Source organism: Xyrauchen texanus, chromosome 37 (genome assembly GCF_025860055.1).
Source record: "Xyrauchen texanus isolate HMW12.3.18 chromosome 37, RBS_HiC_50CHRs, whole genome shotgun sequence".
NCBI lineage: Eukaryota > Metazoa > Chordata > Actinopteri > Cypriniformes > Catostomidae > Xyrauchen > Xyrauchen texanus.
The window spans coordinates 5247639-5273143 of NC_068312.1; the positions used below are offsets into that span (position 1 = coordinate 5247639).

The following is a 25505-nucleotide window of genomic DNA, read 5'->3' on the forward strand; positions in this document are numbered from 1 at the left end:
TTGATTCTGAGATAACCTTGGAGGAGCTTGACAAGGTAAAAGGCCCTGCCTACAGGCAAGATGGCTTTGCCGCTGAATTTTTTAGATCTTATGCTACAGAATTGGCTCCACTTTTGTTAGAAATTTATAGGGAATCATTAAAGAATGGAAAGCTTCTTGCTAACCATTACACAAGCTCAGATCAATCTGATTCTTAAAAAGGACAAAGATCCAAGGGAGTGTAAGAGTTACCGTCCAATTTCCCTGATCAAGCTAGATGTAAAAAAATGTTGGCTAACCGATTAAGTAGTTATGACATCTCTTATACATGCAGATCAGGTGGGGTTTATTCGGGGCAGCAGCTCTTCTGATAATATCAGGCATCTCATCAATATCATATGGTCAGTGGAGAATGATCAGACTCCGGTCGCTGCCATCTCATTTGATGCGGAAAAGGCATTTGATATGGCAGAATTGGATTAACTTTTTAAGATTTTGGAAATATATGGGTTTGGGAATAATTTTATTGGATGGATTAAGTTAATATATAGGCACTTGGTAGTGGCGGTACAAACAAATGGATTCATTTCAGATTATTTTACTCTGGATGGGGGCATCCGGCAGGGTTGCCCTCTTTTCTCATTTTTGTTCTGTCTTGCCCTGGAACCATTAGCAGCTGTGATAAGAAAGAAGGTTGATTTTCCAGGGGTGGTTGCGGGAGGTATGGCGTATAAGCTTCTGCTTTACGCAGATGTTATTTTATTATAAGTCTCTGACCCAACTAGATCTATGCCTTGCCTCCAGAGAATTATTTGTTCCTTTTCCAAGTTCTCAGGATACAGAGTTAATTGATCTAAATCTGAAGCGTTGGCTCTGACAGCACACTGCCCGATAAAGACTTTTCAGCCAGGCACCTTCCAGTGGCCCAAACAAAGTATTTGGGTTTTATTTCCAGCAAATTTGTGTGATTTAGTTAGTTAATTTTGACCCTTTAATAAAAAGGTTTCCGAGGATGTGGCAGGTGGGCTTCATTACAGTTATCTGTGATTGGGAAGATTAATGTTATTAAAATGAATTGTATTCCAAAATTCAACTACCTGCTAGTGTCACTTCTTTTAGATGGCCCCCTCTCTTATTTCAAGCAATTTGATAACATAGCAAAGTACTTCATTTGGAATGGGAAACTTCCCAGATTACATTTCAGTAAACTGCATAGGCCAATTGATAAAGGTGGGTTAGGCTTACCCAAGATTTTGTTTTATTATTAAGACTTCGGTCTCAGACATTTGGCTTGTTGGTTGCTTCCACCTGAGAGAGCCCTTCCCTTGTACTGAACAGGAAATTCTTGCCCCTATTTCGGCATTGCAAAGCCTTTCTATTAAACTAATTATAGAAGTCAAGTTACACACCGTTTTGTCGCATTTACACTCTGTATGGACAAGTGTGCAGAGTGTTTAATTCTGACATTTATTTAAAGGTTGCCTCAAGCTTATGGGTTAACCCCAATTTATGTATTAATAAGTCAGTTTTGTAGGTATTTACAGCTGCAACGTCTGCCCGGTACCATTTTTTGGGAGTAGCACACACCACCAAGTGGCAGATACTCTGGGAGTGGTGATTACTGCTTTTGAAAAAGGTCATGAGGCATCAGTGTATTACTCCCTGCTAATTCTGGCAGATGGAGCTTCAACTTCCCTCAAGAGATTATGGGAGAAAGATTTAAACTTGATATTGGAGGAGGGAGAGTGGGCTAGGATTCTAAAATACATCAGGTCTGCATCTAGAGATGCAAGGGTGAGCCTTAAGCAATTCAAGATTTGACAATCAGAGGATAGAGACATAACCCATGTCTTCTGGTTGAAAGTTCAGAGTCTTGTATGTGATGTATTGGGCACTCAACTTTCATTTTAACCCAGACTCTGTATTTTAGGTGATGGGGCAGGCATCGACGTTAAGAATAGGCACATAAAGAGTTAGGTCCCAACTAGCATCATAAGGGGGGGAAGCGTTTCATTTTATATAATTTGATTCCACAATTTTTATGTTTATTTAATATTATTTATTTAATTTGTTGAATGGAATCAATAAAAATTGTTAATAATAAAAATAATAATCTCATACATTAGTTTGTAAAGTTTATTGTTCTTAACATTCACTCGCCTTAATTATTTGAATTATTCAAAGTCATTGTTTAAAAAAGTGGGCTGGGCTAAAAAAAATTAAATAAAAAGTAGTGGACCAAAAAAAGAACTGAGTCCACAAGGTCACAAACAATGTGAATGTAAAAAGAACAAGGTTCACTTTTTGGTCTGCTTACAGGGTCTGAGTTTGCTTTTTTAAAGAGGACCCAAGTGTGAAAACACCCTTAAAATTGTCGCTCTGAAACTATAATTTGCGCATGTGCTTATTAAAACTTGCCACATTATGGATTTTGTAAAATCACACTCACAATCATGCTGTTAAGCGCAGAGAATCCTATTTATACTCGGTATATTGCAAGTGTGATATTATATGTGTGATTTATTCTTAGTATATATTAGAGTGAGAACAGTTCTAAATAATATTATGTTGAAATCTAATAATTGGTTTCAGACCATATTTAGCCAGTTAGTTTTAATATTTTTCTCTGCCAGTGAAAATAGTTCCAAAAGATGCCAAGAATAAATCTTTGCATGTTTCCAAGACATGGCATAAACAGACAAACGGAGTGATTCAAACAGTGCTGTTACAATAAATATCAATACACCTTTAAAAAAACATCTGAGATGGTGTTTGGTGTCATAAGTCATGTTTCTATTCCAGTTACAAAGTTAATTTACTCCAACATTGGAATATTGTAAAAAATATTTGAGAATAAAGCAGCGTTTCCATCCCTTGTGTTCAAGAGAATAAAATCGGGGGTATTTCTGGAGAAGTTGTAGCCACAGGGGAAGCCACTGTGGCTCTTTTGTTCAATATGATAAATTACTAAATTACCGACAAAATGATTTCACAAACCTCATGTTTGCTTGTAATCGTCTTGTGAGGTAATAATAGCCAATTATTTTGATGACAGGCTTTGGCTCAGACATTTCAGAATGACCAAAGCAACATTTCAGATGCAATGCAATAATATTGATGATATTATTAATGATATTGAGTGAATTATGTATTCACATGTCTTGTTGAAACACAGTCACATGACTTTAAATGTGTATCTGTATTCCTATAAAAAATTCTATAGGATTTTTTTGGTATATGTGTTTCCATTGTAATTGATCATAATTGTCTTATTTTTGAATATATATATATATTTTAACAACCAAGCGACATTTAAAAAATAAATAAATAATGTATGCACATTTTGGTGATTTTATTTGTATCTTGGGGTTTCCTTCCAACATTTCTTATGCAATACCCCAAAATATGCGGATGGAAACCAAACAACTGATGTCAAATCTGGCACAACTTGAATCTCCCTAGTATGAATATGCTAAATTTAGTCATGTAATTTATATAGGGAGGATAAATCTCTCTTCTTGCATGCAGATTACATGATATTATGTTTTCTTTTCTGCAGGAATATTGGACTCCAAACAACCCGATGCAGAATACCATCATACTGCTGATCGAGCAGATTGTGGTGGCTCTTGGTGGAGAATTCAAACTCTACCTGCCTCAGCTCATCCCACATATGCTGCGAGTCTTCATGCATGACAACAGCCCTGGACGCAGTGTCACAATCAAGGTAAATACACATCCTGACAAGATAAATACACAACCAGACTTGTACTAATGGTTCTAACTATGAGTGGGTGGAAATTATTCACTTATGCATCACAATTCTTAACCCTTTGGGGTTGACAGACGCGCTGCCGCGTCCTGCTTGATTTTTTTCCTAACAACAACAACAAAAAATACAGATAAGTGTAAGACATCATTAGAGACTATAAAGGGTCTACTTTTATTTGTGTGCACTCACAATAACAACAAAACTTTGTGCTTTTGTAAAATAAAGAGGGTGAGCTGTCAGCAGTCTCTGGGTTTGCAAGCATATATCTGAAACGTCACAAAAATTAACTGAAACTCCACAAATACTTATCACACAAACATGATACATATGTCTAAAGAAAGCTTAAAATGTCTACTTTTAAATAAAACTATTCAAATTTAAAACAAATATTCTGCTGCATCTGTATGAAACAAAGGGATGTACTGTTTCTCCTGGCTCAGCTAATTATCCCTAATGTGATCACACCCACGGGCAGAGGGCGCCATTCATATGGTAATGTGCTGAGGCAAACAATGCAAATGGTGAACGCCCCCGACTGTGCCTTAAAAACAAAGTTCACTCACTTTTCTGTGCATTTGGAAGATCGCACGATACACAAGTGAGAAAACTCCTGGATAGTGAAGAAGAGTTCAAATTTTCCTCAGAAGAAGAGCGGGACTCCGATGAACGTTTGTATTTTGAAGAGTGACTTGATCCAGCCGAGGATACAATTTCGGACGCGTAAGTCATTAAGTTTTCATTAGTTGACATGTTATTTTATATAAACATGTAGATATTTTACTAGTGGGACTGTTTCCAGACTTGCCAGCTAGGATTCAGAGTATTGACATTTGAAATATGTCCTAATAGACAAGTTTTAGTTACATTTAAATGCTGTTTCGGCTAAAGCAGGCATTTAAATTGTATGCTGTATGATAAATATGATATGTAATATGATATAAAAATAATATGAATGTTTAGATTATATTTTAACTAGTGTTTATGCTGCCTCATTATCATCAACAAAGCTTGTGCTTGCAAATATGTGTTCATGTTAAATGAGTAAAATGCACTTTAAATATGCCCATATTAAAAATATCAGCATATTATAATGATTTCTGAAGGATTATGTGACGCTGAAGGCTTCAGTAATGATGCTGAAAATTCAGCTTTGATCACAAATTGCATCAATATATTCAAATAGAAAACTGTTCACAAAAAACAGTTTTTACTGTATTTTGGATCAAATAAATGCAGTCTTGGTGAGCAGAAGAGACTTCTTTTAAATGGTAGTGTAGGTCTAATATTAAGTAAAATCTTTATGTAAAGAAAATGTATAGTCAGATTTCTTCTTTTAACTTTAAACTTGATTTTGATCTTCAAGTCTCCTCACATTCATTCTCTTTCTGTCACATTCCTCATTGATAGGCCCAGAGGAGGGGTCTTTGTCTCCTCATGTGTGAAGTACAATCAATATTCATGATAGTTCACGCTTCCTCGCACATGAACTTTCTAACACTAAAAGTGTCTTACAAAAGTTAAATTACTATAGTGTTTTGTATGAATGAGTGATCAGGATGGTTTTCCACATAATTTTGTATCAAAAACTCTAGGCTGCAAGTTAAAGTTCTCAAAAGGCTTGTGGACAAATGTTGAATATGTGTTATGGCCTTATTTCAATGAATTAAAATGTTTGTTTTTTTAAAAAACTATGCATAAACATTATTTTCTCAAAAATACAAACATGTACACACATGTTGCTCACATATTATTGTACCCCAGTTTGTGCTGAATACAGTGTTATCAGACTTTAGCAATTAATGTGTTTTTAAGCAACTGAAAAAAGCACAAATGACAAGGCATGTCAAAACTTCTCCAGGGCACAAAACACCCTCAGACCCCAGAGGGTTAAAATAATCAGAAACAGAATGAGATTTATTGCCAATTATGCTTACTCATACAATGAATTTGTCTTGGTGACAGAAGCTTCCAGTGCACAAATAATACAGCAACAAGACAGAGATAATAATATATATTTTTTTAATCCAAATTAAAAGTGAATAGAAAATATAAGTGTATATAGAAATATACAATAAGAGTAATATGTATATATGCGTGTGTGTATGCATATGTATATATGTGTGTGTGTGTATATATATATATATATATATATATACATACACACACTACCGTTCAAAGGTTTGGGGTCTTTTGCCTGAAATGTTTATCATGATCTTAAAAAGCTTTTGATCTGAAGGTGTACGCATAAATGATTGAAATTAGTTTTGTAGACAAAAATTTAATTGTGCCAACATATTAATTTATTTAATTTCAAAACAAAAAATATTATATATAAATAAAAAAAAAAAGTTTTTTAAATTGATGACTTGGACCGAATAATTAAGAAAAGTAGCCACGAAGTACCCAGCATATAGATGGGAACTCATTCAATACTGTTTAAAAAGTATCCCAGGGTGATACCTCAAGAAGTTGATTGCCTAGATGTTGTAGAAATGTACTTTGACATTTTCTCAAAGTGTGGCACTTTGAAGATGCTAAAATATAACGTGGTTTTGATTCATTTTGGATTTTTTTTAGTCACAGCATAATTCCCATATTTCCATTCTACTATTATTCTAAAATGTACAAAAAATAAATAATGAAGTGACCCTAAACTTTTGAATGGGTGTGTGTGTGTGCATGCGTGTGTGCGCGTGTGTACTAAATGCAAATACAAATCTGTTAGATTAAGATTTAAGGGAATGTATGTCAGATGATGATATTCTGGATCATTCCACAAAAAAAAAAAAACAATCAGAATTTTGCATTCTTTTTTTAGTAATAAATATTAATGAATGTCAGTCTACTAAACATTTTGTCAAATTCATTAAATTATATAAAATCACACACACACACACACACACACACACACACACACACACACACACACACACACATATATATATTTACTTAGAAAAGATGCGATAAATTCAAAAATATATAGTTTTTTTGCAGAAAAGTGTTGTATTAATCTGCATTTCAAAAAGTGGATTTAGAAGTGTATTGTTTTTTTTTAATTGAATGCAGCCTTTTAATAAATTATCAGATAATTTCATATTTTAACAGCACAGAGTTTTTGCAAAATGTGACCCTTGAGACCCTTGTAGTTTTGTTCCATTGTTTGCTGCATTTCATTGTATTTGAACATTGTAAGAACACGTCCTGTTCAGGCTGTCTGCTCTTGGTAAGTGTGGTTTGGCAAGGCACATTGCATGTAGTAGCAGCTGAGATGGGCTGGCAAGCGGCTTGCAAAAAAATACTTTGCATCTACTTTGCCCTTCAAGCTTGAATTTCTATGGCAATAAGAACATTTCAAGAAAGAAAATTTACCTATGGGCCAGTCGCAGGGTCAAAAATGCCACCGAAAATGACCAAAATGCCCAAGATATTTTAAATGTGGGGTCAAAAAAATAACAAAAATAACGGTAGTTAATTCCTCTTTCTTTCTTTTTTTTGTTTTAATTCTTAACATTTGGTGTTCTCCTTTTAAAGACCTGTTCTTGACCAATCTAGTTACAGAGATCATGCAAATTACGGTTTTGGGAAGGATAATTCATGCCGTATGTTTTAAATCTCTGGATGTAATTTTCCGCCTTATTATGACTCGCTCTGTGACGTGAGTGTAGTTAGCACACAAGTTAACATGTGCTAAGTTAGCTGACTGCAATATTTAAGATTTTTATGCAGAATGTTTACACAGAATTTGGAGGTAGCAGAGAGGAATATTTCGGGTTCAATACAAGTTAAGCTCACTTGACAGCTTTTGTGACTGTTAATTATTAAAAGCAAAACATTTTGACTCGCCCCTTTTCTTTAACAAAAGCAAAAATCGAGGTTACAGCGATGCACTTGCAACGGAAGTGGAGGGTTTAAAGGCAGAAATGTGAAGCTTAAAAGTTTATAAAAGCTTCATTCATACGCTTTCATTTTTCAGTTAAAACATATGTATTTTTGAGCTGTAAAATTGCTTAAATCATCGTTTTTATGGACATTTTAAGGTTTAGGTTTTACACCGTTATGTCATGGCAACAAACATTTTGGTAATCAACATTATGCCACAAATGCTGTTGATTGAGCTTCTATTGAACACGAACTGCGCAATTCAACTCTCCATAGAATTGGGCAGCTGCTGAAAAATGTTGATATCATTGACTGTCATTTTGAAATATGACCATGACTCCAATAATTGAATAGAATTTTTAAGTGCTATGAGACCTATCTCTACCTTTAACTGGCCTTGGTTGGTTTCCAGCAAACTTCTTAACCAAATGATTTACAGGTTCTTTTGTCATTCAACTGCCCAGGTCTGTGGTCATCTGTTAATCACATTAGAAATCGTTGGCGACAGTAAAAGTGATCAAATTAAATGATTAAATTTCATTATGAAATACAAAACTAAATAAAGAAGCATTTAAACTGTCACCGAACCATAAATCATACTCATGGTGAGTTCAGTTTGGCAGCAAAATGAATTCTAGTGTCCTTCATTACTAGATTCATATTTTCCAGTTTAGTGAGTACTTTCTTATCCGTGATTTAAAACTAAAACTACAAACACAAAAAGTGGCTCTGTTTCACTGTAATCAAACACCAAACATTAGTCTCTTTAGGGTACCTGGGAGCTCAAGTTCATGTCTACAGCCCCGGTTTTAAATTATGTAAATATGTGTTGAGTTTACCTTCAGGCGTCAGGTGATCTCATCACTTATAAACCCTCTCATGCGCCCCTCTAACGTCCACCAAGCCCTCCCTGAAGCCTTCCTGCTCCCTTTTTACAGATTTAGATCATCCGATAACCTAGATTTTTATAATCGTTTGGATGTTTCTCCACTGGCTTCAGGACTCAGGTTGTACATTGGAAATTAAGTGGCGACCCAGCACAGTACCGACATTATTATATAAAAGTGAATAAAAATGTCCTCCTTTAGTATTAAAATGGCCATGAACTGAAAAGCCCCAGCAACATGCAAACTATTAATATGACATAGTTTGAATGGCAAAATTGACAGTTTGTGATCCTAAATGTCTCTTGAGTTTCAGATGTTCATTGCTCTTGGCAGCCAATAATTCCCTGCACAAAATAAATGTTGTCAGTTCAATACAAGTAAAAACTTGTGAAAAATCCAACTATTGTTTATAATTTGAAACCTAACAAACATCTTTTTGTGAGGTGGCTTGCTTGAAAAGTGTGCTTGCGGTATTTTCCTTTTATATATGTTTACGCCACTTGGTTTGATCATTTGTATGATGTACAGTCTATATTGATAATGAAGACAACAAATAAAAAGATGCATCATGACAATAATCAGACAGTTTTAATTAAAACATACAGTTGACGAAAACATGATGAGAAAAAAATGACTCCAAGATATTAACATATTACAATACATTAACAAAATGTTTTAGTTAAAAAAAGAAATCCCAAAAGATTTGAGTTACGTGCTAGTCAGAATGTGTGACTTGCATTGTAAATACACCATTTTCCTTTAAAACGTGCTACATGTAACGCAATATCCTAAAATGTCTAAACATGAGGAATTCATGACAGAGTAACTTGTAAAAAGTAGCTAATATTGAAGTATATTCATTCTATGGATTTATTTTAAGACTGTTTTCTCATGTTGTTTAATCTTATACGGTACTGTGCAAATGTTTTGTGAAAAATGTTGCACAGTGGGGATGTCTTAAATTATGCGATAAGTAGTTTTCATTTATCAAATAACGTCATACAAAGTCCAGTAAACATAAAAAAAATTTAATGCAAGACTTCACTAATATGTGGCAAGCTAGAGTAATGCGTAGTTGCATAATATGACGTTTACCTGTATTAATCCAATAAGCAGCCTTCAAAATTGTACACAGAATTCTTAAAAATCTGTGAATTTCAGTTTGATCTTGTTACGGTTGATGTTCAAACCTTGTTTGCTCACATAATTGTCAACTGTAATAAATCATTTCACATAGTGTGGTGTGTGTGTCTGTGTGTGTGTGTGTAAAGCAATATCGCACATATGGCCCTACATCAGCACTGCTGAGTGCCGTAGGTAATCACAGCAGTGCTGATATAGGGCCATATAGCATGATTGCAAGTGTGATATTGCTTATATACAACAGTTCAATGAACAATTAAATAAAAAAAAAATTAGGAAAAACTGAGTACGGTCATAAACGCATTTGTGCATGGAACTACTTTCTTTCACGACGGATCACAATCTGCCATTGTTGGTTCAAAACAAATGATGCGTCCAAGCCTCCGTTAGTAATTAAAAAATGTCACCTCAGAAATAGTATCATGGCTTGTTGCTGTTTTGAACAAGTTATTGGATAAACAAGGATGGATGTGTGTGGGAGTGTGAGAGCATGTGCAATCACCTGTTGCCAAGCAGAGATGCTGTCTTTCTGAAGATTAGCTTTCTCAGTGGAAAAATTGCATCCAAGCGGGGGTATTTCTCCCTATTTTGCGGTAGCCGGTGCGCAAGAGTCTATCACTATAGAAAATGTGCAATGTCCTCTGCCATTTTAAACAGCACCCATTGTGTAATTAATCAGTCTGTGTCTTTCAGCTGTTATGATATATATCATTCCTCATCCCCCTGTAAAGACATATGCCAAGACGCTCTGGGCCAAAGCCACAGAGTCCACTCCAGATATTCAGCCCCACATCCACACAAGCCCTCTCTTACTGCACGTCTGGAGAGGCCATATCCAGCTTGTGCATAGCTGGGAACAGCAAGGTCACCCTGAAGCAGCTCTTAAACCTGCCAGTTGTTGTGGGAGAGAAAACAAAAGCTCAGTCATTAATGCCAGCTGCTCTAAGGTTTTGATCTTGTATATCAATTTTAGTGTATATATTATTATTATTTTTTTTTTTTTTAAGTTTTGTCTTTGTTGTACTAAACATAAACACAAGTGTTTCAATCACTTGTTTGTCACAAACATTTACTGCAAATAGAAAAAGAAGATGAGCTTGCTAACTAAATTGAGTTTGAATTAATAAAGTCAAGCAGATAAAAAAAGGTTATACAGTACTTATGTGCAGTATTTTTGAACAAGTTTGAAATGGCCATTCATTCCTAACATTGTGTTCCTTCGGAAGAGTATGCAGAGATGCAGCTTTTCCGTAACATGTAACACCACAACATATGGGACCTTGATCAACATCTTAGTCTGCTCGTTGTTCAAAAGCAAACTACAGAAACAATAGTACCACATTCAGTGTAGAAGTACCTCAGTCGTTGTCATTCACCACGACGATTACATATGTTCTCTAGGCTTGGCTATTCAAATAAACACTGCATGCTTATATTTCAGAATGAGTGATTTTTGCTGAATGGAAACTAGGGATGTGCGAGACTAGTCGACTAACGGTTCTGATACTGCTAGTCGACACTGGAATTACTAGCCGGTTAATATTTCCCCCCCATTTAACTGATCATCATTTTTACACGTTTACGATTTTTTTCCTCTTATTTTTTTTTAAAACAGAGGCTGCACTTAAATTACTGTCATATTAATTACATATATAATTTGTATTATTAATTATATTTAAAATATATATATATAAAATTTTAAATATAAAGAGAATATCTGGAGCAGATAAAAAGTTTAAATTCACCTCAAGCTGACTTGCACGCTTCTTCCCTCTCTCACTCACTGCTCGTGCAGAAAATGTCCTCTCGCTAGACAAACAAACTCCGCAAAGTAGTTATGAAATCACATTAGTGGTGGAATCAGATTTCCAAACATTTGAAAGTCCCTATTGATATTTTCACATTTGAATCTTCTGTACATCTGTGCATGCTTGTACGTCATTTTCCCACTGTGCAAGCTTTTTCAAGCGCAAGATTGCAGCCTCAGGTGAGTTAAGTCTCGTCTTTCAACGGACCATGTCGACGTGTTAATTTTGCTCTTCAAAAAATGTATGCTTGTGAGTAAGTAGCCTAGAAAGTGCATTTTCGACGAGGTTAAACTTTTATTTTATTATGTGTGCACATGATGTTTAGAATACACTAGGTGTATTGTAGTCTACATAACAGGCCTATATTTTCTATTCAATCGCTACTTTTTCTTTTTTACATAGTAACTGTTGTTGGTTAACCTTTACCGAACAGTTGTCATATTAGATCAGTGGCTAATGCACTACTGCAGGTCGTGAAATACGCCCAACTTTTCATCCATTTTTTTTTCTCTTGTAGATTTGGCTTAGCCTACCTGTTAATTATTTTCAACAATGTCCTTGAATATGTTAGTAACTTGTACATGGTGAATTCCGTTTAGAACCGGCTGGGTTGCTCCATTGTTCCTTCACTATTCAATCAATTGTTTTCAATAAATAGGTCTGTTAAATATTCGCTAATATTGATTTAGTGAATGCGTGTCATGTTGTGTATTAAATGTACAATGATCATAATGCAATGAAGTACGTTGCAGATAAATGCCCCTTTTCCGTTGAATTAACTTTGGATTTGGAATATAGTATTTTAAATGGGTCGCATAAACACATTTTTTGACTGTTTATGAAGGTTGGTTTCATTTTAGACTAGTCGACTGGTCGACTTCGAAATTTCAGTTTAAACATCAGTGAAATTAGTCGTTCAGCACATCCCTAGTTTAAACTATAAATGCTCGTTATGGACTGGAGAGAAAGTTGAGTACTTGCAGTATGTTTTAAAGTAAAAACCTCTGTCAAAATATCAAGGAAAATTGTATTTCTCAATACATAATCCATTTCAATTATAATAAATATTAGAATAATTAATTTGAATTACATTTGAATAAAAAAATAAAATAAAAATAAAGCAAAATTGAGAATACTGATTATTTTGTTTGCATCACCAACCCCATAGCTATAGTTGTAGTACAGAGGAGACAAGAAACCACAGGTAGAAGAGGTGAAACTCATAAAGGAAATGACTTAAGTTGCCTCGAACTTGCAATGGCCATAAGAGCGCCACGGCTCAATGTTTTACAAACTGCTGTGCCGGGATTTAACAATTTTGAGCAGATATGTGCTGTTTTCTTGAAAGCCACTGCATTACAGTTCTTCACACATCCTTCTCTTTTGTGTTTTGTAGCTGCTCATGGCCATACAGCTGTTTGGAGCAAACCTGGACGATTACCTGCATCTGCTGCTCCCGCCCATAGTTAAACTGTTCGACGCACCTGATGTCCCATTGCAGGCACGCAAGTCAGTATAAAGAAATGATCTGCTCTGATAAAACTCTATTAGAAATAAAGTTTCTATAAATTATTCCTATAAAATATTTTTTTCTTTTTCTATAAAGAATTCCTCACTGTATCATGGTGATGTACACATGCAAGCTGTAAAACTCTCTCTGATATGTGGATAATTATATACTACTCTTCAAAAAGAGGTTTCTACAGTATATAGTATATTACTATTTGAAGAATGAATGTATAGTATGATATTATCTAAAGAGTTTGTATACATTCTATACTGGATACCACTCTTTAAAAGAGCTTTACATCTGCAATAAAAAAGTCAACACAAAAACAGCATTTACAACACATTTTACTTCTGTATTGTGAGTGAAATAATATATTAATTTAGGAAAAATATAGGCCAGGCTTTGATTTTGTTATTTGGAAATGGTTTGGATTGTTTTGTTATTGGTTAATATAATCCGATACCATTTGTAGATTAAGTGATGTCAGTGAAAAGGAAAGTCATGGTGGAGCAAGTAATTACATTTTGATAAGAGATTATGAGGAAAATTTTGAAACATTTTGAATTACATTCGCTCATAAATCATGCACAATAAGACCAGTTTTATGTATTAGAAAGCAAATGGTAAATTTTGATTGTATGTTGACTTAAAGACAATCACATGTTGCTGTAGGTAGTACAAGTATTTTTGCAGTGGTGGTGAGGACAGACATGAATCAGGTAATCACATTAACAACAGTGGGTTTGGCCAACTGGTACTCCATATTTATTCTTATAGAAACCATTTTTACAGAATTGAATCTGTGTTTGATCTCTGCTCACCACTCTCTTAGTAAAACAGTAGACAATTAATTTTTTTTTAAGAAAAGGTAGACACTGATTTTATTATATTAAATAGCTTAATTATGTTGGCCGTAATCGTTGTGCACATGTGTTTCAGAAGAGTTCTGTATCTTGATTTCTTTGCAGAACTTCTAGACCCCAATTTCAGAATATTATAAAGGATTTGAAAGTTTCTTAGCTGATGCAAATTTTGTTTATAAACTAGAAAGAAATTATATTTCCTCATCAATTTACCTAATTAATAACAGCATCATTATATTAAACATATACTCTGTGTAACAGTTCAAGGACGGGCAAGGAGGCGGCTGGAACCAGCTGAACAGTAAACCAACATTAATTAAATAAATGAATAAAACATAAGGAAACAGACATGCATGTAACGCGGCCGCGTGCATCTTCGGCTGCCCCTTATCTCGCTCTCTTGCTGGTCAGTTGATTCAGCACTGGCTGTGCTCCATCATGGCCCGGCCACGCACTCCTCCTCGTCACACTCCTCCCCCGCCCGATCCAGGGGGGAGATACGCTGCCCTCCCAGACGTTCTGTCAGCCGGTGGTCCACCCCGCCTCCAGTGAACCTGGGGGAGAGATGAGGGGAGGATTGGGGAGAGGGAAAGTGCGAGCGGAGATGCACAGAGAGAGAGAGAGAGAGAGAGAGAGAACTTGCTCGCCGGCTCACGGACGTGCTGTCACTTGGTCCTCAACTGCTCCTCCACCCTCTGGCGGACGCCAGCTCGCTCCTCCCCCGGCAGACGGCAGCGTGTCCTCCGGCCCCTGGCAGACGGAACTGCTCATCCCCTTCTTGGCAGATGGCAGCTGCAAGGACTCCATGACAGCACATCCCTTCTCCTTCCCAGGTTTTGGCACAACTGTATAAGGATAGGCAAGGAGGCGGGAACCAGCTGAACAGTAAACATAAACTTTAATGATATAAATGAACTTAAAACAACAAAGCACATAAAGTACACATACACACATGCAACTTGGCCACATGCGTCTCTCTCTCTATCCCGAACATGCGTCTCTGACTGCCCTTTATCTTGCACTGCCACTGATCAGCTGATTCAGCACCGGCCGTGATCCATCACGGCCCGACCATGCCATCCTCCTCGTCACACAGTGTAATTAGTGGTGCTTACTAAGGCAAGCATCACTGCAGCTGTTGCTCATATTAAGCATATTGATTTAAACAAACCCATGACACTATGTCCTAACCCTCTTTTATATAAATAAAAAGTTTTCATCCTAACCCTAAGTGTGGCAAGCGTTGGGCAACAGGACATTTTGTTGATAATTTGTTTTCTATTTTTGCAATGTCACTATGGTTAGCACCGCACACCATAAAATCTCATTGGTCTAAAATCCAGCTCCACATAACTATAAATTGGCAAGTTGTGCTTGGGCCAGGTAAAAACTATTATTTGAATGCATAACAAATAATAATTGCAGAATAATGCACAAAACGGTGTTGCCTGATGTTTCTTGGTCAGTTGATGTATTTTATATAATTTGACAAACATTTTTTTCTCTTTCTGACCCTCAGGGTTGCCTTAGAGACTTTAGATCGCTTGACAGAGTCTTTAGATTTCACGGATTATGCCTCCAGAATTATTCACCCCATCGTACGCACACTCGATGTCACCCCAGAGTTGCGCAACACCTCTATGGACACGCTGTCCTCACTGGTGTTTCAGCTTGGCAAAAAGGTATTTTCAAAAACCCAATTCAATGCTTGTAATACTGTCTGAGAATGGAGATGTTCTAGTACAAATTTTACACGTGCCCTTGTGTTCACTTTCAGAGCATTTGAGAGCATTGGTCTGTTATGCTGTCACAGTGTCGTCATCTTGTGGGGAAAAAACTATTTCTTGCATGATTCCCCATAATTTCATGTCATGAAAATAACTTTATGTTCTGAAGCAGCCATTTAATGATTTCCCTGTGTCTCGCTAAGTGCACAAAGAGGCTTTCAATCAGAGAGAGGGCTGAGGTCATTGCTTCAACGGTTCCCCCTGAAACCTTCCTAAAATTACCAGGCAACATGTGGCCTTCAAGTTCTGCTGCTTTTGATCACTGCCGCCCACAAGCCACAGTTTCCTCTGTTTGAAGAGCAACACGTTATTTGTGTACTGGCAGTTAGAGAGGCTTTAGTCACATGGACCTCTAGGACACATCTGTGTGTGTGTGCACATGCATTCAGTTACAATGCTCAAAAGCATTATTTTAAACTGTAAAAAATATCAAATTGATCACTCCAGTATGCATAATGTTAAATCTACTGGTACTCTGTAACCAAGTTGAAATAAAAAAATAAAATAACACTACCTTTCTGCAGCATCAGTAGTAATGATACTTATATATATATATATATATATATATATATATATATATATATATATATATATATATATATATATATATATATATATATATATATTAATGATGTAAAAAATTCCACAGTTTTTGTAGTACTGATGCACATATAAAAAACAAACAATAAAAACTTTTCTACAGTATCGGTTTTACAGAGTACCGATAATAAAATAAAAATGGGAAACACTTTACAATAAGTTTCCATTTGCCAACATAAGTTAACTACATTAGTTAATATGAACTAACAATGAACAGCACTTATACAGCATTTGTTAATCTTGGTCAAAGTTGCAATATGTAATATATTTACTGTACTAAAGCATAAAATTATTATAATATGTTATCAGAGATTTAGGAAACATGCCAAGTTGAAATACTGGATCTCTGAATACAATGCTACAATCTACTTTGAAATGTCCGCTCTGGGCTGGAATTTCTGTTTGTGTTTTGGCCTGTGATCCCACCCACTGCCTATTTCCCAATAGCAGTTAGACACACCGGGTTACCAGATTTGAAACAAGTTAGTAAGCAAACACGGCATGCTGCCGCCTTGGAAGCCAGCAATAGCTAACATTGGCTTACATTGACAGAGTTATAAATAATCCACATGAGCTGGTTTAGAATTTGCGAACAAAAAAACAATGCAAACGTATACATTAGCTGATCAACTTAGTGTAAGGCTCGTTGCTTGCCATTGTCAGTTTGCTCATTCCTGTCACATGTCCTCAACCTGGCAACCCGCGTGAGCTTCGAGTATGGGAAGGAGGGGACGGGGGAGACAACTCTCTCCAATATTTTGCATTTGGACTGCAGTACCCATTTTAAACGCTTGATGTCAATGTTACATATTGCTCCTTTAATGTTTAAACATGGCACCAAAGACAGATATTAATATAAAATCGATAGTATTCTAGTATTGAAAAAATAATTCGGATCAGTCTTTCTACAGTATCAGTATTACAGAGATCGATACAACTAATATATATATATATATATATATATATATATTTTTTTTTAACAATATTAGATTCTACAGTATCAGCAGTATATCAGCATACCGATATACATGTATAATAAAAATATTTAATTATATCTGTTTTTTTACAGTATTGGTAATACCAAAGACCAATACGTATATAAAAATCTAGCAATATCAGTTTTTTTTTCAGTATCTGTAATAACGAGTACTGAGATTATTATTATTTTTTTATATAGATATATATAACGTATATATAAAAAATATTATTATTTTTTACAATATCAGTCTTTCTACAGTACTGGTAGTACTAAAGAGCAATACAAAAATAATAAATAAAAAAAACTCAATTTGGTTTTAATGCTAAATTTGACATTGACACTTTCTTCCAGAAACTAGATGCAATGCAACAAAGGAAATAATACGCAAGTAAATTAATATCAAACAGCAACACTTTATTAGGCTCTTAATGATTTAAGTAATCTCTATTGAGAATATTTGAATATCTGAAGGTAAACATGACTTGTTTATTTCCTAATATCTAACATCATTCTAACATAATTTTTAGCTGTTTTCCTCTTCAGTGGTGGTTAGAATGTCAGGCTCTCGAGCCGTTTTAGATGTTTTACTTCCTCCATAGCGCTTAAAAGGTAAAACAAAATAAATAAATATTAGTTTGTGCCCCGATATTGAGAGAAACTGGATACAGAAGCACAAGTGATCCTGCTCTGCGCTCTCCTGTCTCTGGAGCATAAACAAGAAGCCTGCTGGACTTGCTCGCACTTGCATGCTCCTGCTAATGCATCCAATAGACTCTATACTAAGACGTGAAGTCGCTCCGCCTTCCTCCTCCATTTCTCCAACAGAATGTAACGTGAATAGAATAAGGTGCACATTTCTTGCCACGTGTGCCAATTGTATTATATCCTCAGGACATAATGTCAATGATACACACCAATTTTCATTAAAATTTGACAATGCATTCAAAAAAAATTTGTTTTCAATAAAATATGTATGGCGGTGAGGCGGTATGGACAATATGGGAATGATTTTAGGACATACGGTTCAAAAGTTATGTGGAAAAAATTGTCATTTTCTAATTTCTTGACCCATGGGTGGCGCTGTCATGTTTGCATGCACCCTCAGAACTTGGTGTTGGTGACGCATACAAAGTTTCGTTCCGATCGGACAGTGTTGCCAAGCCTTTCTTCCTGTTTAACGTTGACCTTGTTAACTTTGTGTTTGTGTAACTTTTCCCAAAAATTTAAATTCAAAATGTTTTAGAAAGTTTCTAGGTGCAGCAGTGCAAAAAACTATACATGTCATAATCTAAGATGGCGGCCACTGTAATGGGCATGAAATGAGTTTTAATTAAATGGGTCCATTTCATTCATCAGGAGGAAGGTAATCCGATATATAATAATAAAAAAAAATATTTTATTGACCACTGGCGACCTGTCCAGGGTGTCCCCCGCCTTTCGCCCAATGTTAGCTGGGATAGGCTCCAGCCCCCCGCGACCCTGTACACAGGATAAGCGGTTGACGATGGATGGATGGATGGATTTTATTGACCAAACGATTAAACTATAAGAACACTTCAAATATATATATATATATATATATATATATATATATATATATATATATATATATATATATATATATATATATATATATTTGAAGTGTTTGTCCTAGAACCCCAAATTTATTCTTGGGGCTATTCATGCCAGATGTCAGTGTGCCAAATTCCTAATTTTCCTATGTACATAGGTTGCCATAGCCTCATATTGGGGAGGAAGACAAAATCAAAATTGTCTATTTGTATAACACTTTTCACAGCAGGCATTGTTTCAAAGCAGCTGCTCATGAAATTATGATATAACAGAAAAGAATATAATACCAATATTTGTTATTTATGTTTAGAACTATTAGTGGTTAAAATTCTTAATTGTGAAAAAGTTGAAGACTACATGCAATTTTTTTAATAAATATGGTAATGTTTATATTTAATTGCTTCAGTAATGAATTGCATATTGGTTTTTGCTGTGGTATGGAAATAGCTGGTGAGAATTAGTGCTCTCTGTATCTTGCTCTCCCACAGTACCAGATCTTCATCCCCATGGTGAATAAAGTGATGTTGAAGCACCGCATCAACCACCAGCGCTACGATGTGCTCATTTGTCGAATCGTGAAGGTCAGTGTCCCACCCTCTCCAGGCCTGTGCACAGAATGTTCTTTTGTAAAAAAAAAAAATATTTTCCCCACAAAGTAGGTTTCTGATGACTTTTCAGTCCCGCCACAGGGTCTCGTCTGAAACAGACCTGCTCTTGTCTTCTGGTGGAGAAGCCTGCCTCCATTTCCTGGAGTTGGCCCCCTGTGTGATCCACCACTCATTCTTTGCTAGTGAACCCAGACTTCCTGTTTTAACGTGTGGCCCCTTGCCATCCAAAAACAATTTGCCTGTCTCGTTGCCGTGCATGATATTTCCTACCGACATAGATTCGCCAACACATGATGCTGGCTGTACAGTTTTTTTAGCTCTTTTAGGAACAAAAGCTAAATTTTATTAATGTCATTTTTTGCCAATGAAAATATTTGGCTCTTTCCATGAATAGAAAACAAATTGGTGTCATAACATTTTTTTTTTTTTTAATGATATAAAGGTTAATGTGTTTGTTAGAATACTTTTTTTTTTAATAGTATTAAATAATACCCACATCCCCCTTAAAATGGTGATTGATCTTGACTGTTTCCGCTATTTAAAATCGTATGATAGTGTCATTCTGCTACATTTTAGAATTGAATTTAACTTTATTAAAAAAATTTATTTCATTGATTTTTAATGATAATATAATATTTAGTTGTGTCCTACATTTTGCTGTGTTGCCCATAATAGTGTATTTTCCCAATCATTGGGACTATTGAACCAATGGAATTGTTTTGTAGATAGATGGCACCTTCCACAAAGTAAAAATGTCTTATTAGGTAGCAATAAAGCTCTGTTTAACTGTTTTAAATTCTGCAGTAGAGTAAGAATTAAAATAAATTTATAATAATAATTTAATTGATATTTAGTCCAAGGTATGAAATCTGTTTTGATAAGTAACACATATAAAAATACCTAACATTTAGCTCACATTTAGCATTTTGTTGTTTCATTATGGTTTGCCTTTTTAAAAAGTAACATTGCATAATGTAATATAATAAAATAATTATCTGATTTCATATTCAAATTTTTACTGCAATTCAACCCTGTTACCAAAGTTATTGTAAGATTTTTTATTATAAATAGATTTTATTTTATTTTATGACAAAAATTAGTTCAGCAATAACTAAAAACCAACATTTGGTCTCAAATGATTTAGTCTTATTTAGTGAGAGCTTAATTTAGGCTAAATCAGCAACCCAGTTACTTGCAACCTGTTACCCATTCTATATATTATTCTATATATTTTTTTATCAATTGTATTTTGTTTTGACATTTATTTAATGTTTATTACACATCAGGGTTTTAAACTGTATCCAGACATGTCTAAAAATTTGTTAACGGCATTGTGATAATTGCAGACCTCATTAAATAAATGCATGAAAAATATGGACAAAAAATATTTTCTGATTGTTAAGCACCTCCTTTCACTGACCCTTTGTTTAAAAAGAGCCTTATTTTTTACCCTTATGTCTGAAAAATGGCAGTTGTTGAAAGTTTCTGCATGTTTTGGTAGCCGTTTTATTGCTGTATTAATGCGCACACAGGTTTTAAGGGTTTCCGCAGGTCTTAAAGTCTTAATTCGCCCTTCCGCAAATTAAGGCTTTAAAAAGGTCTTAAATCGGAGTAACAAGTCTTTAATTCATAAGGTCATGGCATTAAATGTTGTGTGTGGGATTGTTTTCTTTTTGCGTTTAAGTAGGGTGAATAGAAGTCCCATTTTGAAGAGGTGTGTCTCGACAATTCTCTAAATATTGTAATTATGTTCTGGTTTCAGCTGGTAGGCTCACTGGATTTTTTCTACTTACATTTAATGTACTAATTTTCCTTCTCGCTATTGTTTTAGGTATCGTTTGCAGGAAAGAGAAGCAATTTTGTAGCATCGTTTATTTGACGATACTTTCATTCTAGTCTTTCTGCAAATCTGCTGAAATGTATGCCAATGTACATTTTTCTGTAATGTTCTGTAATGAGCACGGAGGTAAATCAGACAATGCCACATTTAGACAGCTACACTGCAGTTTTTACGTAGTACAAGCACTTATATGTTCAGATGTGGGGGTTGTATTTAAATTGTTTGATTACAATGTTGTGAATTTTTGTGAAGTAATTTCATTATTACACATACAATATGACATCATATGGATAGGATGGGCTACGTGGAATTTGTACATAAAAAAAAAAAAAAAGCTAAAATGTTGTTAAATCGTGAAAAAACGAAATCTAAAATAAATATAAATTTTCACAAACTATATAGCCTATTCAGTTAAGTATTTCTTTCAGAATGTATACAAATGGCCTATAAGAGATTATATTTTTTTATTTAGTACTGCCCTTCAAAACCTACACAAATTTTAACACAAAATAGAGTGGTGGTGGCGTAGTGGGCTAAAGCACATTACTGTTAATCAGAAGGTCGCTGGTTCAATCCCCACAGCCACCACCATTGTGTCCTTGAGCAAGGCACTTATCTCCAGGTTGCTCTGGGGGGATTGTCCCTGTAATAAGTGCACTGTAAGTCGCTTTGGATAAAAGCATCAGCCAAATGCATAAATGTAAATGTATAATTTACTCTTATTTACACAAATTATACTGTTCAAAAGTTTGCACCCCTTTGTTGTTCTTATGTTGCCTTCTTGAGCATCAATAATTGTTTGCACCTTTTGTAATAGTTGTGTATTAGTCCCTCAATTGTCAAAACCTGGACCTCATATATAGCCACGGTTGGGAAGAACTCAAATGTTCAGACGATGCTGAGAAACCAAATAATTTTACTGTAGTTGGGTTTTTTTCTTAAGAAAAGTGGACATCTTCACTGCTCAGGACAAACAATTATTACACAGTCATTGATCATCGAGACACCAACACACCATATTAGAAACCAAGGGAACGTAAACTTCTAAACCGGATCATGTGTATAAAAATTCAGTTATTATTTTGTCTGCAGAAACCCTGAGCACAGATGTAGGTTGGTGCATTTGTTGGCTTGGGTTTCTAACCTTCCTGTCTGTCTGTCTTCTCAGGGTTATACTCTAGCAGAGGAGGAGGAAGACCCTCTAATATTTCAGCACAGACAATTACGTGGTAATCAAAGTGACACTTTGGTTAGCGGCCCAGTTGAATCGGGGCCGATGAAGAAATTGCATGTCAGCACAACTGCACTTCAGAAGGTCTGTATATTGACGTGTCACCTTCAAACCTCACACATTGGAGCATTTGTCTCTGTTTTTCTGGTTCACATTTGCACTCAAATATTTAATCATGCCAAACTTTCTATTAATATCAGACATCCACATGAAAATAACTCCGCTTTGGCTCAATCATTGGAAATCTGAATATAAATCCTAGTTTATGATATCCTCAACCAAAACATTTTTTGAAGTGGTGTTGTGTGAGGTTGAATGAACTCTCATTTGTTACATCTTGAAATTATGAAATTGAATCAAGCTTTCCTTCATGCATGTTGAGCACCTTACACCTTACCACGATATGTTTTTTTGTTTTGTTTTATAGCATTGTGCTTTTGCAGTCCCTTTCTTGTTAATTTGCTCCATTTAAATGAATTTTATAGATTATTTTCAAGATAATGAGAGTACTGTATTGGTGGTGTGCTATTGATACCAAATAACATTCTTAAATTAAATTATTCGTAAAAATGAATGGGAAACTGTTTTCATTAGTTGAAGGAAAAATTCTGGCAGTTCATCACATGTCTAATGCCTCTGAAAATATTAATTTGAAATGTGTATGAGTTGTGAAAAGTAAATTTTCCTGAGTTCTAATGGCAATTTTCTGAATCACTGTACAGTTAGTGAGGAAATTCAATTGCAAATTAATTTATATAAATTAAACAGAAATATGCAATCCATATCTGAGTATACTTCATGTAACATGAGTGTCTGCAGTCAAAAAAAAGTTATATTCCAGACAATAGAAATCAATGGGGATGGACAATTTTGAGCTCCAAAAAGGATATAAATGTAGACTATAGTCTATGGCATGTGAGTTTGATCTGTATATCTTCTGAAACCTGAGGAAAAAAAACTTGATGCAAAGGAAATACTATTTATTTTTCTTACCCCATTGGCAAATAGTGTTTTCTTGTTTTAAGCATACAGTAAACCCCACAAAAATGGTAACTTAAGAACAAGAGAAGAGTAGAAAAGACTTAATATCTTCTGTTATTTATCTCATGTTAATATCTCATTCTTGTTTGAAGGATGTTTAAATATGTTTTTTTTTACAAGAAAATAAGACAACAATACTCTGTAAAAACATGATTGTTTTTGTAGTGTATAAAACGTGTGATAACCAATGGCATTTGGTGTTGTTATTAATGTGATAAGCAATGGCGTTTGGTGTTATTGTTAATGTCAAACCTAGTGTTGTGCATCTTTATGTGCCACATGTGAACTGGTAGAGTGCAAGATATTCAGAAAATGACTTAAATTTCAGTCTGTTTCTCAGACTGAGCTATCATATGGCTTCAGAAGCTCACAAGTAGTAAGAATTACTTAAATGGTACTTTCATTATGTTTTTTTTTTCTTCCTTTTTTGGAGCTCGACAGCATCCAGCCCCATTCATTGCATTGCTTGGACAAGTTCTTTTAAACATCTCTTTTTGTCTTTAATGGAAGAAAAGAGGTCATGCAGATTTGAGACATGAGGGTGAATAAACTTAACAGAACTCTTATTCATTACACTGGCCCATTTCTTGTTTGTGCAGGCATGGGGAGCAGCCAGGAAGGTGTCCAAAGATGATTGGCTGGAGTGGTTGAGACGCCTCAGCGTTGTCTTGCTGAAGGAATCGTCCTCACCTGCCCTACGCTCTTGCTGGTCTCTGGCCCAAACATATATACCACTCGCTAGGTAAACTTTCCTTCCCTCTATCTTGTCGCCTCTGTTTAAGAGGTATTTCAGAAATTCAGTTGACCGACCACAGCAGCCTTGATTCTGGAAGCTCTTGCAATTAGTTTTCTCCCTAGGCATTTCAAATAATTCTTCAATTGCAAGTTAGCCACAAACCAATCAAACCAGTCTTGAGGTAAATGACAACATTACAGACTTTGAAGCACAAAAATTAATTCCTTTAAAATGTATAGTATGTAGATTTTATGGTCAGACTCTAATTCCATCCAAAAGTGTTTATTACAGACTATGTCACGGAAATAACAGCACAGATGTACAAATCACCTATTTATAATTCCATGTACAACAACACTATTTCGGAAACTTTCATGGCTATCAGAAAGATAAACACATGATGAAAGCCAAAATTTTAAAAGCCATAGATCATGTTCGGCAACATGGCACATGTAACGATTGGCACCTAGAGTGTTAATCACTGACCCCTATGCTTTCTTGACTCCTGAAAGATCTGTTGCGAGTTGCGGCCACCCAATGAGATTGGAACTGGATTATTTCACTAGTTCTACACATCATAACATAGAAGGCAGAGACTACTGCAAGTTTGGAGGCTCTGTTAGGGTATTCGGGATAACTACATTTCAACTGGATCTCAAATGCTATAATTTATTTATTTGTTAAGTGTGTAGATGTCTTCAAACAATCATTCTCCACTATCTGTTATCTACTAAACGACTTATTCCTCTCTGTTGTCTCTTGTCTGTAGGGATCTTTTTAATGCAGCCTTCCTGTCGTGCTGGTCAGAGCTAAGTGAAGATCAGCAGGATGAGCTGATCCGCAGCATTGAGCTCGCTCTGACATCACAGGACATTGCTGAGGTCACACAGACGCTGCTCAACCTCGCAGAGTTCATGGAGCATAGTGACAAGGTCAGTAAGGGACTCTATAGTCTCGTGTTGCAAGACTTTTGATTATCAGCATGAAGTCTGGTCCACATTGCAGCTTATTCTGGCCAAGAATAGCATACTTATACAGTCTAACCAAAATGTGAAATGACCAAACGCAGTTTGCTGTTGTACATTACTTTAAAGAGTAGGGACATAAAAAAAATACATATTTTTATAACTCTTTGAGTACATGGTGGAATATACAGGTGTGCTTAAACATTTCTTATTTATGTGATACTTAAAAGAATATGTGACCCGTCACGGAAACCAGTGACACAAGTCGGCAGCACAACTTGTGAGCAAAATGAGAAACAAGTGTT

At 35.4% G+C, this 25505-nt stretch overlaps 1 protein-coding gene across 1 annotated transcript in view; it reads left to right on the forward strand.

Moving 5' to 3' along the window:
• The window catches only part of mtor (mechanistic target of rapamycin kinase), a 270641-nt gene that overhangs the window by 71580 nt on the left and 173556 nt on the right, over window positions 1-25505 (forward strand). Inside the window, exons 21-27 of the mRNA XM_052108415.1 lie at window positions 3539-3706; window positions 12865-12977; window positions 15361-15523; window positions 19268-19360; window positions 22396-22542; window positions 24099-24241; window positions 25005-25167. Of these exons, the coding sequence (XP_051964375.1) occupies window positions 3539-3706; window positions 12865-12977; window positions 15361-15523; window positions 19268-19360; window positions 22396-22542; window positions 24099-24241; window positions 25005-25167 (990 nt within the window). The remainder of the gene's footprint in view (window positions 1-3538; window positions 3707-12864; window positions 12978-15360; window positions 15524-19267; window positions 19361-22395; window positions 22543-24098; window positions 24242-25004; window positions 25168-25505) is intronic.